The sequence below is a fragment of the Cupressus sempervirens genome, chromosome 5 (genome assembly GCF_028749045.1).
Source record: "Cupressus sempervirens isolate cs-2001-9-10 chromosome 5, ASM2874904v1, whole genome shotgun sequence".
NCBI classification, from domain to species: domain Eukaryota; kingdom Viridiplantae; phylum Streptophyta; class Pinopsida; order Cupressales; family Cupressaceae; genus Cupressus; species Cupressus sempervirens.
The window spans coordinates 517050483-517068487 of NC_143122.1; the positions used below are offsets into that span (position 1 = coordinate 517050483).

Here is an 18005-nt window from a genome sequence, read left to right on the forward strand (position 1 = left end):
TTATTTGTGAAGTTGCAATTGTGTTATTTTTCAATATTAGCTATGAATTTTTGTTTTCAACAATTTAATAATCGTTTATGATAGGAGATTAATAATCAGTGGCTGCAATAGTGTTAATTTTCACAATATCAACCGCCTATTTATGCATAGATTTGCGATGCCAAAATCAGGGATCGACGTTGTGAAGGCAGATTAAAATGCTCAACAAACATTCAATAGGTATATTGGACCAACAGGCAAAATGCAATGCAACCAATTTCTAGAATTCCCGCTCACAAATTGACCTCCCAATCATAGGCAGAATAGTAAAGGAGTCAGCAATTGTACATATAATTACAAAGAATAAAACACAAATAATGAATTACAGTTTGAACACAGTTTGAGGAAGACCAAAACTCAGATGCAAGAACTAGCCACAATTCAAAATACTTCAGCAGTGAATTGGAATAACAATGTAGACTCTAAATCTCCAATACCAAAAGCAAACATCAATAAATAATTGTAAGTTTTTTTTCTTCACAATGAGCTCACATTTATAATCTTATGAAGGCATTTGTTTCTCAAACAAAACTCCACTTAAGAAGCTTCACCAACACACCACTTTATAACAAATACTAATAAAGTGTCATTATAATAATATAAACTTTGATAATCAATCAATAAATATGAGCTCATACAATAACTAACCCCATCTGTTGTAGTTAATGACCAGTTGCCAATGCCACCATCTGTACTGCCAAATATGAAAAATGCTCGAATTAGACTTACCAAAAATAGTAAGTCCACAATTGAGACCCTTAGAACACCCTGTTAGTTCATGAGGGTTGCAATAACGAGTTGACTCAATCAACTACAAGAACTTGCCAAAAATAAGGACATTAAAAAGGAAGAACTCAAGGATGAAGAAATGAGACACTAATTTATCAAAGTGTCCATATAACAATGAAGAATAAAATGATTTGAGGGAAACATTTTACTAATATGGTTAAAATAAAATTAGTGTTAAAAAGTTTATTATATCAAAGAATTCAATCGAGCAAGAGCATGGAGTAAAAACATACATAGGAGCAAATTAGCGTAATTGAGAGCTAGTTTTCATCACTACTTAAAAGAAGAATGAGAAAAGAGAATATGGTTATTTTGCAACACATAAGCGTTAGAACCAATATTTCATCCTACAATGTCCAGTTTACAATGACATCCACACTATCTATAAAGATATTTCTAAAATAAACATTTAAATTATTTTATTTGAAAAAAGAAAATTTGATAAAACAACAAACATATTGATGAAAGATACAAATGGTTTCAAAGTTTGATTCCCTGTCATAAGATGTGCTATTCATAGAGCCTATACACTACTTTTACTTTATAGACGTAACTAAAATCATTCACTGAATCAAACCATAACCTGAAGATTTAAAAATAAGGTCGCTATAAAGAATATAAACTCCCCACTTTATCACTTCTTTTCACAAGACAAAGCGAAGGTAGTTCGAAATAAGGAAAAAATTTACATTTTTCCCCGTTTCTTCATGACGGGAAAGCGATTATTGAGTAGATGAAATGCCACAGTGCTTAATTTCATACGACTTTATTTCATGTTTTGAATTCCTGATTTGTTTACGATTCCACAAATTAAACAAGTCCAAAGAAAAAGTTATAAGGGATCCGCTTCATAACTCATTTTTTGACATCACCGCAAGCAAGATGCCAACAACAATGTACACTAAATTCATAAATTTTTGTCCAGCATATCAAAGCATTAGTTGAATTGTTCATGCATTACGTGTTGGGAAACGGATGAATCAGGACTTATCAAGTTGATATCAGATGAGAAAACAGAGTTGAAGAAATCCTCGACATCCCCCGTAATGAAATCAAACGCTAAAAGTCTCTCCGCTATTTCCTGCATATTACAATTTCGCGTTCTATAAAAATTTCGCTCAAAATACTTTTGAATAATTATATTGTGTTGATGTTCATCGATTTGAGTACCTTATAATTGTCGTCTTTAGCGCAAATCCTTTTGTCACTGAAGCGATCGATATGTTTCTTATTTTTTGTCAAATCCAAAATTACTTTAGCCCGTTCAAGAATCTCGCAAGCGATACCTAAATTTAGTAAATGCTGATGCTATATTAGTCATCTGTTTATTCACCCTATAAAGCATGAACCTAACTAGATTCATACTTCAAAATATAATTCTCAATAAATCCGCAGAAATAGAATTTTACTCGAAGGATTGCATGTACATATTGTAAACATGATTATTTGAATTATTATTCGTGAACAGCTTTTTCGCAATGACAATAGAGTGAATGGTGTGTTCCCGTATACTTCAATTCAAACGTTTCAGGAATGGAGTCATACCAGCAAGTTCTGCACAATGCAATCCTGCATAGAAAATAAAATAGATCAATTGTGATTAACCAGAAATATTTTGACTACTTATATTTAGAATGTTTGACCACATTTGGCAATCCATAGTAACTTGTTAGGGCACTCCACAAAATACACACACACATTGCAACCATATTATACCAGTGCTCATCATCAATTTAATTCAACTAACGTTAAAAGTAGTCATCATATCAAAACAATATTATACCGTGGTTATATTCTGGGAGGTGGTATATATGAATTACAAAAATACTAGTTCTAAATTCAGTTAATTATAACTATTAATGGTACGAAACCCTTGTCTAGGAATGCTTACTATCCTTAACCAGGGGAGTAAGATAGCGGAGGGCAAGAGCTTATTACAAAAAGGCTATTACAGTTGAAATTTTTAAGAGCTAACCTAACCATTCATCAGGGGTTAGGTTCTTGAGAAATTAGACATGAAATGGGTTCAGTTTTTATTCACCTATTTTTTACAACATTTTAAAGATACATAAAGCACAATTTAGAGAATTGCTCCTTATATTTTATGACCATGAGAAGATCAGTTGATAAATGGCAAGGTCTTATGCTGATGTTGGGTTCGGTGGGCTATTTGGTGTTTGATCCCATCGTTGAATATTTTTCTGAATTAACTCAGGAAGGCATCCTTTTAGCTTTTTCATAGGATAGAAGCTGTTTAAATATTTTCGTTCTGTCAAGATGTAGATAATTTTACCTAAATAGATTTGTGATTCAGTTTGATGTTTCGGGGCACTTCTGCAAGATTGTCAAATTTTCTTTCTATCATTGATTGTGAGAGGAATGGAAAGCAGGTTGAAATAGTGCACCATCAATTCCTTTCTAATTTCTCCATTTTTTGGACCAGATATTATCCACTGTTATTGATATTATCTAGTGACAGTCAAGATGGAATTGTGAAATTGGTTGATTGAGGACAGTTTAAAGGAATAGGGGTTGGTAGCCTAGGAGGACTATGAGTTGGTACTGGTTTTACAGGGTAAATATTGTTGATTATCAGAGCATTTGCAGCTTGGATATTGACCAATGAGGATGATTATTCAGATTTAGACGAGGAAGGGAACCGGGAAGAACAGCTTAGAAATATTGTAACTGTTCTAGTTTGCATGCCATGATGTGAAAATGTGACATTAGGGAAAAACAGGAAGGGGGGAGGGGGGGGGGGGAGGGGAGAGACGATAATGTAATGTCCACAACTGAGACACTTGTACAATAAATTTGATATTTTTGTATTATCTGATCCTGAGAAACTGAAAATGGACAATAGAAATATAGCTAAACCTGCCCAAATGCTGAAAGCATGTATGGCATTAAATTTGAGTTTTGGCAGCAATCAATAAATCAATAAATGACTACCAAACATGGCATTTAGAGCAGCAACTAATGGATCTGAAACTAGAAATCACTATGATAATTTATTATATGCCATTTTAGTAAATGGAGCAGCAATAATAGACAAATTAGTTCTGATTAGAAGAACAATCTCTTGACAATAAAAATCAGAATCACTTGTACCTGAAGCCCTTGAACAACAGCAAAAAATTAACATCAGTTGTAGTTTAAACCCTTGAAATTAGACCAATAATTATTCAGATTGTTATACATATAATAGAAGGCCACTTGCTCACACCCTACAGCTGTACAGAAGGAGAAAGTGTTGGGAAAAAAGTTAAAATGCTGGTGCATTCACATAATCCTGAAAATGGATGTGGCACATCCTGAAAACCAATCTGAATTGTCCCTAAAAGGTGCTGATAATGATGGCACAGAAAACTTGGCGTCTGGAATAGATACAGCAGCTGGTGCAGCGTATAGTGGTGGCTGACTTGAATGGACTTCGCATAAAAAACATCATAGTTGCTGATTCAAAATGAGGCACCTTTGTAGTGTCTCCAGTTTTAGCAAAATTGATATGTGAGTAATTAGTCCAGTTTCTGTGCTTTCCTGTAAGCTTCTTGATGAGTTGGGAAGAACTCCGAACTTCTTGGAGTGCTTTGGATTGGTTAGTCGTGACTTTGGTTTATCACAATGAGCACAGTTGCCAATGTTAAGTGTTTTCTAACATTTGGAGGATTCTACAAACTTCTTAAAAAGACTATCTATTTTTAGAAAGTCACTTGGTTGGCTCCAATCATCATCTTTATCTCTATTGGTGTAATTAATTACACTTTACTTAAACTTACTTAGGATAATGCATTACATAGTAGTCTACATATGTGACACTTGGGAAGATGCACACATAGTTGCACACAGTAGTATAGAACAAATAACACTTTAGGTGCTGATAGTAGTAATTGCATTCCACTTTATGCATTGTCTCCACCTATAGTGTACTTATCACTTTATCATCCTCATTGTTGCACATATTCGCATATACTTCATTGGACATGTGATTCCACCTTGTGTGGGTGATAAGTGTTCGCATATTGAGCCCAATGGTCACACTGTCTATTCAGCTTCTCGTGGGTCTTCTGTTGAAGGCTAATGCCAATGTATAGATACACATATGTTGTCATGTACTGCTTTAGATTGTGATTTGGTTTAATATAATAGTTCCCTTCTCAAGTGTGGACGCAACCACAAGTTGTGGTGAACCATGAGAAATCTGTGTTCCTTTTATTTTATCTTCTTTGTTTATGTTTTACTCCATTTCTTCACTCATTTTAAATTAGCAATTCGTATCAGAGCTGGAAAGGTTGAGAAGAGATGGAGGAAGAAGATGATGATGCTGATTTTATCATTGAAGAATTTCTTGAAAATTTGGATTTGACAAAAGAGGATGCTGAAGTGAGGATGAAGTTGAGGCTAAAGAGGAGGATGTTGAAGAAAGCGAAGATGAAGTTGATGCTTATATAATTGAGGAGGATTACCAACAGTAAAGAATTTTGAGGCTGAAGGAAGAGAATTTCTTCTAACAGACCAACTATTTTGTATGCACTATAAGTTGGAGGTTTGTGTCGCATAATGAATATTGAAAAATACAACTTTGAAAAAGTGTGGGAGTTTTTTGAAGAAACTTTGTTTCAGGAAGAAGAGAATGATGGAAAGAGCCTTACAAAGGACCTTTATCTTGCAAAAATGTATGACTTGCTGACAGAGAACTTTCCTCTTGGTGAAAAGATATCACAAGAGGATTCCAGATGCCTGGCAACTGAAGATCTAAGGAGCGTGGGGATTATGGAGCTCAAGAAGGCCGGCTGTGCATGATCCAGAAGCATTTGGCTTGTCAGAAATTAAGGACTCAGATGATTTATTGTTGCAGATTGCAGCAATAGAAGCAGAATGGAATGCACTAACTGTAGTCTTCTTTGTGCAAGAAGGTAAAGGGGAAAATGAAGAGGAAGACAAAACGGATAGAAATTCAAATGTTGGAAAAGTAGCGACACTCTAGCATAAAGCTAAGACATTTGGGCTTCCAAGTAGTTTTGTTATTGACAATGAGAAGAACAATACCTCACACCTTATTCCTCATGCGACACATGTTGTGGACCAATTTATGATTTATGAAAGTGGTGAAGATGACTGTTTTGATCCTAGAATTCAAAACTATGGTCGATTCAAATACTAATTGGGATACTTCTACAAACTTTGGTGAACAGGGACATTTCCAATCTAAACAATTCCGCTCCATAGAGAGGTAAGGTCACTGGCATTAATTCCATCTTAAATGACATGGTAAGTGAGCTGGATCAGCATTCCAATTATAATTTGGATTTTATTACAACAGATAACGGTGGACAATGTTCCCGCTATCCAATACAGTCTGAGGTCTATACAACACTGCGACATGCTGACATAATACGAGTATTGGATCGTATGTGGGTACACTCAGGCATAACTCCTCATACAGAAGTTTATAATGAAAACCAAAAATAGGGCATTCTTGGTGCTAAGAGACATTCCAAATAATTTTGGTGGTAGTTTCAATGCCACAGACAATGGACTGAATACATAACAGAAACGCCCGGTGAACATGTGACCCCAGACAGAAATTAATTTTGCATCCCCAATTTATGAGCAGGTTAGAGTTTTTTAACAAGATGTTATTGGCAAGGTGTTTTGTTTCCAAGATGGGAGGTTTGAAACTGGTGAGAGTAAGAAAGTTGTAGACACTTTGTTGTCTAAATGGCTGAAGATGAAAGGTCACAAAATTTTGTTCGTGGTAAAACCATTGATGAGTACGCAGTGAGACTACTAAAGGAATATGATTGAATGAAATTTGGTTTTTCCACTTGTAGAAAATTATAATGTTGACTGTGTAATGGGGAGTCAGTTTGCACCTATAAAACTGGAAGAGAGGATATTCGTCTACTAGATTTTATCAAGTTTGATAAAATGTGGAGAAGACTTATCCAAAGTGTGCTGGAACAAATTCTAGTAACCTTGAGAACTTCTCAAGGTCTCATTGTTCTGTGAGATTCGAAATAAGGAGCAGGGAATGCTGCAGTGCATGGAGGTGTCGATTGGTCTTCACTAGGGAGATTGTTGGGATATGAAGTCCAATGGTCACACTGTCTATTCAGCTTCTCATGGCTCTTTTGTTGAAGGCTTATGCCAATGTATACATACACATATGCTGTCATGTTCTGCATTAGATTGTAATTTGGTTTAATATAATAGTTCCCTGCTCAAGTATGGACGCAACCACAAGTTGTGGGGAGCGATAAACCTATGCTCCTTTTATTTTGTCTTCTTTGCTTATGTTTTACTCTATTTCTTTGCTCATTTTAAATTAATGATAAGTTATCTCCTAGTTATCATCTACATTATGCTTAGTTCACCAAATTCAGATTATTGCATCATTGATGAGAATACAGTTTGTTCTTATCCATCTTATTCTCTCTTGATTTTGTGCTATTCATTGGCCTCTAAATCTTGGGTTGTTTCTATAAAAATATTTTTACATAGTATGAGAGCCTTTGGAGCATCATCACATAGTCGTAGAGGAAAGATTGTGGTGCATTCTTGTTTAGCATCTTGGGATTTTCCTCGCACAATGCATTTGTTGAGCCTCACACACCAACTTCGACTTTGCCATTGCATGTAAGAGGCTATCTTTAATTAAGACTACCTTTTTGTTTCACTCAAATCGAACACTAGAGGCCCGAGATCTTGCATTTTCTACCAAATCATATTTTTTGCATTATTTCCTCAACTTGAACTTTTGCAAATATTAAAAGTATTTCCTGATTTTTAATCATAAATCTTGTACTTTTGTCATTTTTATTATTAAAAAGTAAAAAAGATTAAAAAATGAATAGCCTCAAGGGGTCTGTAAAGCCCCCTTTATGTCTTTCCACAAGTTTTTGTTAAGTTTTCTAAAAGCCCTATGATGTTAACACTACTTAAACTAACCATTAGCGGCCCGATCTATTGATAGTCCCTACTCTTCATCATCCTTCAACACCATCAACTGACATTTGCACAGTTCGACAACTTTGTATCCCTTGATAGTTCCACTGGCTACAACGCTTCCACCAATGGCTTGATCTCATGACTTTGATTTGGCAACAAAACATAGATGTGCACACCACCATGCAACGACAACACAAGATGACATGTGGTGCAACCTCCCAAATTTGCAAACTGCCTCACATCAAGCACTAACCCCAAAGTACAAGTGCATAGTTGGTGTAGGGAAACTGCCATGTCACCATACATGATCACCTGCCCAACCACATCAGATCATACAGAATGACATGTTAGCATCCAATCAACTTGCATAGTCAACATATTGTACTACATGTTTTGTACGACTGCCATGTGGGCTTCACAATCAATGTTTAAATTAGATCGCATGGACGAGCTAGCATTTTCCATGTGGCACAGGCCGGTTTTGGGATTACAATCATTTAGTCGTCAAATTTAAGCCCATGGGTAGCTAGTGGAGGTCATATGACCATCAAATCAAAACATAGTGCTTTGCTAACACCAATGAGGTTTTGAATATTCTTACTCACTATTTGAATTTTCTGATTTGTATTTCAACTTCAGAGGCTGATATCTTGCCCATCCTAAGGCTTTTTTGAGTACAAGTTTACATGATATGGGGAATAATTTCACACTCTTCACCCTAGCACATGTATTTTCCAATTTTAGAGGATAATTTTTTAGAATTCTCAATTTTTTGCAACTATACCTATCCAATCCTAAATTCTACAACTTATGGGGCTCCATTCATGGTCATACAAACACATTTTGAAGTGCACAATTTTTCGTCTACTATAATTTGTAGCTATTATAGACAAAAATATCACTTTCACAACTTGGCCTTTTTGGCCATTTATGATCATTGTAATGCTAGGATTTCAGATTGGATCTTTAGCAGCATTGATATGAATCTAATTTGGCTTCATCAAGGCAATTGTAATCATCAAATAATTTCTATTGTTTTGCAAGTGCCAATTGTGCACGCATTAAGTATAAAATGCCAAAATCATCTTTTCTTCTTTTGGTAGGGGTGGGGGTTGGGAGTGGGGGTCGGGGTTGCTTTGATTGAGTGAATTGGGGGCAGGGGGAGGGGGGTCTTGTGTGCTTTTGCTTCCCTCTCTTTGGATTTTTTTCTTTTTTTTGTTATGGGTTCTCCTACCTTTCCACTTATAACTCCACATAACTATACAATATGGAAAGATAATGTATGGACTAAATTAATGAAAAAAGGTTTAAATGATTATGTTGATGGTATAGTTATAGAACCATCAGACCCTAAGTTTGATCCTAATATGAAAAAAGAATGGCTCATCAAAAGTTCTATGTTCTAGGTACTCTAAGATATTATATTTCCCCTGATCTCATATTTCATACTGCAAAGTGCAAGACGATCAAGGAAGAACGAGATAAAATTGAACAACTGTATGGTAAAATGGACGAAGTTAGGAGATCTACACATCATAATGAACTTCTCAACATCGATCCTGAGGATTTTGACACAATTTAGGACTATGTCAATAAGGAAAATGAGCTTAGAACACAACTCAATGATTGTGTTATTGAGAAGAAGGGTGCACAGTTAGTCACTTCAAAATATGCAACTTTTGTTTCAAGTTTTCAGACTCATCAATTGATAATGGGAAGTGTGTACACTGCACCTTCCATTGATTTTTTTGTAAATATGTTGATGGTAGAGTAATCCAAACTGATGAGCATGGGGATTCTCAAGTCTTCAAAGTCCAAAGCTTTGGTGGCTAATCAAGGCAAGGGTTCTTACAAGAAGAAAAAGCATGGTAAGCCAAAATCACAAGAGAAATCACTATCTTCCTCTTCACAACAAGGTTATTCTTTGTCTTCTCACAAAAAAAGGGTAACTCATTAATGGAGAGACCAACTTGTGCATATTGCAAGATATTTGCTCATGGTGGGCATCATTGCCACTCTAGAAAAATTGATGAGTTAATAAACTCTTTTGATTTGTTTCTGGATTAGATTGTGTATGTAGTTTTTTTGCATCAACGTTTCAGATCACACTTTGATCCATCATCAAGATGAGAGAGTGTAGGATAAAAACATAAGATGCAGAACAAGCCTCACTTCAAGCTAAAGAGAAGAAAGGGAGGACTTAGATAGCAAGAAAACAAGTCAAATCAAATAACGAAAAACTAAAGAAAAGAAAAGAAATTGAACAAACAACCCCATAATAATTGTATATAACTATATATACCTAAGTGTGTGTGTATATATATATGGTATTGAGTGTATGTAGACACACACACATACAACATATATACCAAGCATCTAAACAAACCATAAAAATACAAACAACAAACCAAAACAAACTATGTAAAAATATAATAAAATTTATAAACTAAAATATAAAATTAAAATAGACATAAATATATAGAGAGAGAAAAAAATAGATATTTATATACAAATATGTCTGCATATGTGTATATAAATATATGAATAAACTTATAGATAGATAGATAGATAGATAAAGTAGATAAAAATGGTGAAAGGACTACAAACAAACAAACCTACTAAGGAATCAAGAAAAGACAATGGAAAAGTATATAAATATTACTATATAATGCATTATTATTTTTATTTTATCTTTTTAGGTAAAAGGCCTAAGCCAAAACCTTTTATTCATTAATTACATAGTTCCTTCGATTAATCAAGGAGTTCTTAATCCATTTATATAGTTCATGAATACATTAAGGTCATTGCCTGATTTGCATCGTTTAGAGTTCCCAGATTGCATTCTCGATTTGATAGTGACCTTTATAAGTTTGGTTAAAGCTTTTATGGTTATCACTTTCCTCTATTGCAGCATATTTCCTTGCCTATCTTCGTAGAATGACTTGCAAACATTACTTCTTGACCAAGATCGTTGTTAGATTAACCGATTGAAAGATTTAATTGTATAAGGTCACCCTTGAATTATAGAAGAACAATTTTAAGAGAAATCAAGACTATATAATTTTTGAGATTAAAAAAGATTATAACTATGATCTTTCTTGTTTCCTTATTAAAACAATTTTTTTGTCCTTAATTATATCTTGGATTGTATGATCTATCCTTGATTAATGTCTTAATTTAGTGACTATTTTAGGAAGAGTTTTTGTCAAATATTTTCGTGTAGCCAAAAAGAAGATTTTTAAACTGATTAATATACGTATCTTTGGCTATTATTTTAAGATTATAATTTTAGAATGACTTAATTAATTTTTAGGAGAGAATCCTCACCAGCTGCTCCTATTTTGGCTAATATATCTGCTTCTTTATTTCCTTCTTGATACATATGTTCAATACTAATTTCTTCAAATTGATCGACTATCTTTAATGCGTATTCAAATTTAGAGTTTAGTATTCAATTAGGAGTATTTCTTTTCCTTAATGCGTTTAGAATAATTTGTGCCTTTAAATCACTAACTTTCTAATGTTCATTTCCAAGATAAGTTTTAGATCTTCAATGAATGCCTCTAACTTTGCTAGATTATTAGAGAGTACCCCTAAGGGTTTGGCACGTTTAATAATCCAAGAACCTCCGTTAGAATGTATAATACATTCTAATCCAGCAAGCCCTGTATTGCCTCTTGAGGCCCCATCAAAATTTAGTTTTGTCCTACCTACTGGAGGGGGTTTACAATTTTCCCTGACTTGATGATTTATTTTTGAGTAGATCAAAGGTGGGTTGATAAGGTAAAACAATTTTTGCACATTTATGCATCCCGCTCAGAGAAAGAATCTTCTTCCTTATGAGAATTTCTGAGATTATTTTCCACCTCTATAATACATGCTTCCACTTTAATGAGAAAAGAGGTTAAATCCAAACTTTTATTAGCGAAAATTCTTCTATTCCTCTCCTTCCATATTTCCCATTGAAGTATGGATGGGGAAATTTTCTGTAAAAGACTATAGACCCTTGAATTCCCATGATTGGGCCAACTATAAAGAATATTCCTAAAGTTGACAGTCGTTAACCAGTTAAGCTTATGACTAACCATTCCCAAGATTTTCTAGCAAAGGGGCATAGGAACAATATATGGTCAGCCGTCTCAATTCGTTTTCACATAAAGAACATCTCGAGGGCCCCTCAAATATCTTAGTAAACCTATCAGCCATAACAATTCCCCTTTGCAAAGCTGCCCAAAGAAAGATTCTTGCCTTGGGAAGACATGTTGCGTGCCAACAAAGATTGAGGGGAATATCTATCTTTTTCTCATTAATGTGAATTAATTATATTTTCATATCGTCTTTTGATACTATATTTTCTACTCTTTGAGGCACCACATATTAATTTATCCCTCCCAACTTTATGATTAACTTGTCTATTTTCAAGAAATTGTTCATAAATTTGCTTTTCCTGAGTTGACAGATTTATTTCTTCAACCGATTTCGATTTCCAACCTCTACGGTGGTCATCATTAATAATTTGTTTGTAGTTGCTAACATGATTTCACCATAAATTTATTAGAATATTTTTTATATTAGCAGGCAAGTTAAGGCTATTGGGTGGAGGAAGGCCATCCCACAAATCTTCCCAAAATAGAGCATCCTCACCTTGACCAATGTCCCAAGTAAGATATTTGGATATAAGGGGATGTCAATGCAAGATGAAATTCCAAGTTCTTGATCCTTTAGGAGGGTTTCTAGGTCGAATCAAAGATAAAGGATCTGAGTTATTCAAATATTTGTGAAATAAGAGTGTTGCTCATTGCTATCGTGTTCTTGATACATGCTTCAAATTAGTTTTGCTCCTAGAGCTTCATTTTGCCAACTCCAGTTCTTCATATCCAAACCTCCATATTCTTTAGGTTTGCGTATACTTTCACATTTTATCAATGCTTGTTTCTTCTTCTCTTTAGTGCCTTGCCAAAAGAACTTCCTTAACTTGTTGTCTAAGTTTCTTTTTACTCCCTTGGGAAGTAGAAGACATGACATTTGGTATGTTGGAATGACAGATAAAATGGTTTTAATCATGGTTCTTTTACCCACTTTAGTTAGCCATTTCCCTTTCCATCTTTCCATTTTTTTGGTCTATTTTTTCAGATATAATGTATTATTACGAATATAGAAAAAATCTAAAAAATAACAATATATATATATATATATAGAAAAAAGATTATATATATACCAAAATAATGAGAAAAGAGAAAAATAAAATGTTAAAATTAAAATCCAAAAATAAATGTGTATATATATATATACATGTATGTATACTCACAAAAAATGAAAACATATAAAAACGAGTACATAAATAAAAGAATAAGAAATTAAAAAAGGACACGAGAAAATACAATAACTCACACAAAGTCCACACGGAAAATCAGAAGGAAGCGAAAAAAATAGGAATAAAAAGGGACTAGAAAAGAGGGAGAGCCCTCCCACCCAACAAATATGGAATATCAAATCAAGGGAGGGGGGAAGATAAAACCAAAAACAAGAAAGCATAGACAAAAAAGGAGAGAACCCAGAACACAACAAGGAGCACCATAAGTGGGACAAGGAGACAAAGCGAAGAGAAAAGCAAGGGGGGAGGGGGCACAAGAAAGAAACACAAAGACAAAGGGAAGCCATCAAAGGTGGAGGAGGGAAGAAACATCAAGGATGATGGAGGTTGTGGAGTGAGCCTAATAGAGGATGTGAACATACTGGCAAACCACCCTTCATCTCAATTGAAATTGTTGGGATGGTACTTTATTTCTATGGCCTCCTTAAGCTTTCTCTTAAAATAGTTGTCCTCCTTGGATAGGATCTTAGTGCTCTTCAAACATATATGATGTTTGGTAGAAGAGAAGGTGCTCTGCCAAAGCCAATTTGTGGACCCCATCATGCCTAATGCTAGCACCATGCTCTCTTAATCTGGTATTAAAAGAGCCGCATGTTTCACCTAGGGGGTATCACAAGAACACACTATCTTGTAGACTTGAGCATGAAAAAGAGACTTTGACATTTTTAAGAGGGGGGACAATATTCCTTATCCTAGAGAGAGGTTTAAAGGTGACAAAAAGACCCTTTCTAGAAGGAATTTTGACAATTTTTTGGGAAATGCCAATAACTAAAGGGAGGGAGGTGTTCAAGGGAGAGGGGGTGGGGGATGTGTGGGTGACCCCAGCTGAAAGGAAAAAAGATTTAGCTTGGTGGAGAGCCTTAGAAATATGCTTATGGGAATACCCATTCAACCGGAAAACCTACCAAAGATGGGAAAGCTCGTGGTTTAAGTTATAATCATCACAAATTCGAAGGGCTCTAAGAGTAAGGGTCTTGAGGATACCAACTTTTTGGTTGGGGTGGTGGTGGGAAGAGGAATGGAGATAAAGGTCAGTATTGGTGACCTTACAAAACACTCAACATCCAAGGGATCCATCTGGCTTCCTAATGAGAACATCAAGGAAGGGTAATTGGGTATTATGTTCAAGCTCAATGGTAAAGGAAATGCTACGGTTAATGTTGTTGATGTGCATGTGAAAATCTAAGTATTTCATGCCCATGAGGCCAACAAATGTTGGTATCATCAACATATCTCTTCCACCATCTAGGTTTAAGAGGAAAGGAGTAGAGGACTAATTCCTCAAAATGCTCCATGAAGAGGTTGGCCATGATAGGGGATAAGGGTGATCCCATAGCTACATCATCAACTTGCTCATAGATAACATCATGGAAAGAAAAGAAGGTGAATCTCAAGTAAATCTCTACCAAATCAGCAATTCCAACACTCAACTTGTGCTTGACGATTTCTAGAGTTGAGAATAGGCACCTTGGTAAAGAGGAAGACCACATCAAAACTCACCAAAATATCATTATTGTCCAACCTAGTGTCATAAATGAAATGAACAAAGTGGTTAGAATCCTTGACAATGGAGTCTGACTTACCCACCAAGGGGGATGTTAATTTAGTGAGGTGGGCAGAAAGAAAATAGGTGGGTGATCCAATAATGTCAACAATGGGTCTCAAAGGAATGCTCCCCTTGTGGATTTTTGGAACCCTATAGATACAAGGTGTTAGCACCAAATTTTGCTTGGTTGCATCATCACAGGAGGAGTTGGAGATAATCACTTTGACTTTTTTCAAAATTTTGGGGCACAGGCTGTGGGGAAGAATTCTATAACTGCTCATATGTGAAAGCATGACAAGCATCTTGGAGATGTAGTCTTGCCGATTCATAATGACAGTGGCATTGCCTTTGTCATCTCTAGTGACAACGGTGTCATTGTTAATAAAATTCTTGAAGGCTCATAACTTAGAACTAGGGAAGTTGTGCCTAGGTGGTTTGGCATGTCTCAAAGCCACAACACAATCTTGCCTAACTTCCTTCACAACATTGTTGGGAGAGAAAGAATGGCATTCTCGCTCTGAATAAGAAAATCAATGAAAGGAATGGAGTGGGGGGAGGGTGAGAGCAAAGTTGAGACCCATTTAAAAAAATTTAAAGAAAGGGGGTTATAGTAGCATTCAACAAGTTCACAACTAACTTGTTTTCCCAGTCATGCATCGAGGGATGAGAGGGCCCAATTGAAGGGGGTACATCACTTGCTGAACTATTGGAGAAAGAAATTGGCAAAGCGCTAATGTGACCGTGGGGGGCTAAAGTCCTCAAACCACTCACATTGTTACTAACCCAAAGGATAGGGTCGGACGGAGAGGAAGACGATGACTACAAGTTAAAGGACGACATGACATGAGGGACACTAGAGCCATGTAAGAAGGAACTAGCATGGGTCTCCACAATGAGCAACTCAGATTACCCCATCATGATACAATGGGTGAAACGACAATCAACAGATTGAGGGGCTCAAAGGGAGATACACTCCAAAGATCTACAAGCATTGTTTTATTTGTGACTAAAGAACAAATTTAATACTTGATCATATAACATTGTATTTTTCTTTATTTTTTGTTAAGATGTACTTCACATCAGGAACAACTAGGAACTTTTCTTAAATCATTGGAACACTATACAGTGAGAAATATGGAACAACATGCACCAATATTTTGATTAGTGTACTCAATTCATGTTAACATAATTATCTGTTTACACAATCTTATAATTGGTCGTCTTCAGATGGAGCTAGCACAATCTCAAACCGAGTGTTGGTCAACTTCCCATTGTAATATAATACATTCTCAACAAACTGCTTCAATACTTTCTGTTCATCTTGATGTCTCTTTAACTTTTGGAACTCATCAAACTGTATTATCACATGTGGCCAATGGTGAAGGTTGTCTTGTCATGTCCCCATTTTGGAGGCAATTTGATTTAATTAATTTAATTAATTAGGTTGTCCAAAATAATGAATATTTTATGAGGATGACTAATTAATTATTTTAATTAAATAAATAAGTGGTATTAAGTTAATTATTTATAAAGTTATCAAATAAATAGATATTAAAAGGTAACTTTATATTTAATTAATTTAATAAAGTGACTTGAATTATAAAATATTTTATAAAGTCACTTAATAGATAAAATAAAATAATGTTCTAGAAGCTTCTGGAGAAAGTGGAGGAAAAAGAATAAATAGGCACCTCGGGCTTCATTCTAATCATCCAGATTTGTTGTTGTTGATGTTGATGTTTGTTGATGTGCATTGTGGAGCCTAAGGTTTCTGCAATAGTCACAACTGGCCATTGAGAACGAAAACTCTCAATTGGTACGCAATTTTGAGGGTGTGAAATATCACTTGAATTATTACAGCTGGGAGGAAGATACTTCAGTCTTCTATTTGTGCTACATTGAGAAAAAATATATGAGTTCAAAAAAAGCAGGCCGAAAAAGCAGTTCGAAAAAGCAGGCCGAAAAAGCAGTTCGAAAAAAGCAGGCCAAAAAAAGCAGTTCGAAAAAAGCAGGCCGAAAAAGCAGTTCGAAAAAAAAGGCCGAAAAAGCAGCTCCGAAAAAAGCAATCCGAAAAAGCAGTTCGAAAAAGCAAAAACGAAAAAACAAATCTGAAAAAAGCAAGTGGTAAAAGTAGATCGGAAAAAAGCAAAGCAAAAGGGGCAGCATTGAAGGAAAATATTACAGCCATCCACAATCAGGTTCTTCACTTCTCATTTGGCATATTTTCTGAGAAATGTAGGTTTTCAGCTGAGTACAAAATATAGCTTCAGCACTTCATTATTTTACATTGTACTTGTTTTTGTTTGCCAATTGGCATTATTGGTATCAAAGGAAAGCTAGGATTTTGCAATTGAAAGAGCGTTGTAATTTTTAGACTATCTATATTGCAACTCTAGAGTTGATGATCAGCTTATTAGTTTGCATTCCAATTGTTTGACAAAATATCAATTGGCTGTAAGTTCTCTTTTTGGCATAAATAATGTTATAATTTTGCATACTAAGTGTTTATATTAATGCCACTTGGTTGTAAGTGCATTAATGCCATCCTAAGTTGCATCCAAAGTATTTGTCATAATTACTAATTGTTGTAGCTGCATTTTGCAAGTAGTTTAAGTCACATATATGTATTGAATATTGCCAAAATTAGTTGCACATTCATATTAGGTCATTGTTTAGACAATCTGGAGTCTTTTTGTAAGCATTCTCTTTGAAGCAAATCCAAACAAGAATCACTGCAGCAATCTAAAAAGTTATATCAGTCAGATGACCCTTGCTTGCAAAGTGTTTGAGGAAATGTCAAACAACTGAAGTATAAGGATTTTTTGTGATTGAAAAAGTTATAACCTATTGGGGTTATTACATGTTTCCATGAATCTATTAATGGTTGACAAAAATTCTTTCTCCATCAAGTCTATGAAGTGGCAACCTTAGCTACAAGGGTCTTTACAACTCTTCTTATTTAAGCTTGCAGCTGCATGTAGTGTCCTCTTTACTATAATACTCCTCTTTTGTTGTGTAATCACTACTTCTTGTAATTACTAGCTGCTCATAAAGTAATCACTGCATCATTAACATGAACATGATTGCTATCACCAATCATTAAAAAAATTTCTGTTGCTTGTTCAATGTTTTCATAAACCGATGGTGAGCTATCCATATATTGACTCTTGTATGATTGTTCTCTTATATTAATTAGTTCAAATCTTTAACTTAATCATCTATTGATTTAGTTGTCTACCAAATGGAAGGGAATATCACATGCAAAGTGGAACATTGAGATTGATGATCCTCTCTTCAATAATGAAG

The 18005-nt window shown here is 34.9% G+C and overlaps 2 protein-coding genes across 2 annotated transcripts in view; one reads left to right on the forward strand and one right to left on the reverse strand.

Annotated features, from left to right (window-relative positions):
• Positions 1 to 1481: 1481 nt before the first annotated feature.
• MSH5 (MUTS-homolog 5) overlaps positions 1482 to 18005 on the reverse strand; it is a 364768-nt gene continuing 348244 nt past the window's right edge. The window contains exons 32-34 of the mRNA XM_089831617.1: positions 2374 to 2397; positions 1999 to 2114; positions 1482 to 1909 (exon numbers count right to left, since the gene is read on the reverse strand). Of these exons, the coding sequence (XP_089687743.1) occupies positions 1766 to 1909; positions 1999 to 2114; positions 2374 to 2397 (284 nt within the window). The 3' untranslated portion in view covers positions 1482 to 1765. The remainder of the gene's footprint in view (positions 1910 to 1998; positions 2115 to 2373; positions 2398 to 18005) is intronic.
• Positions 1731 to 18005, forward strand: part of LOC149556975 (uncharacterized) — a 363967-nt gene continuing 347692 nt past the window's right edge. The window contains exon 1 of the mRNA XM_089831618.1: positions 1731 to 1871. The gene's annotated coding sequence lies outside the window, so the exon portion shown is untranslated. The remainder of the gene's footprint in view (positions 1872 to 18005) is intronic.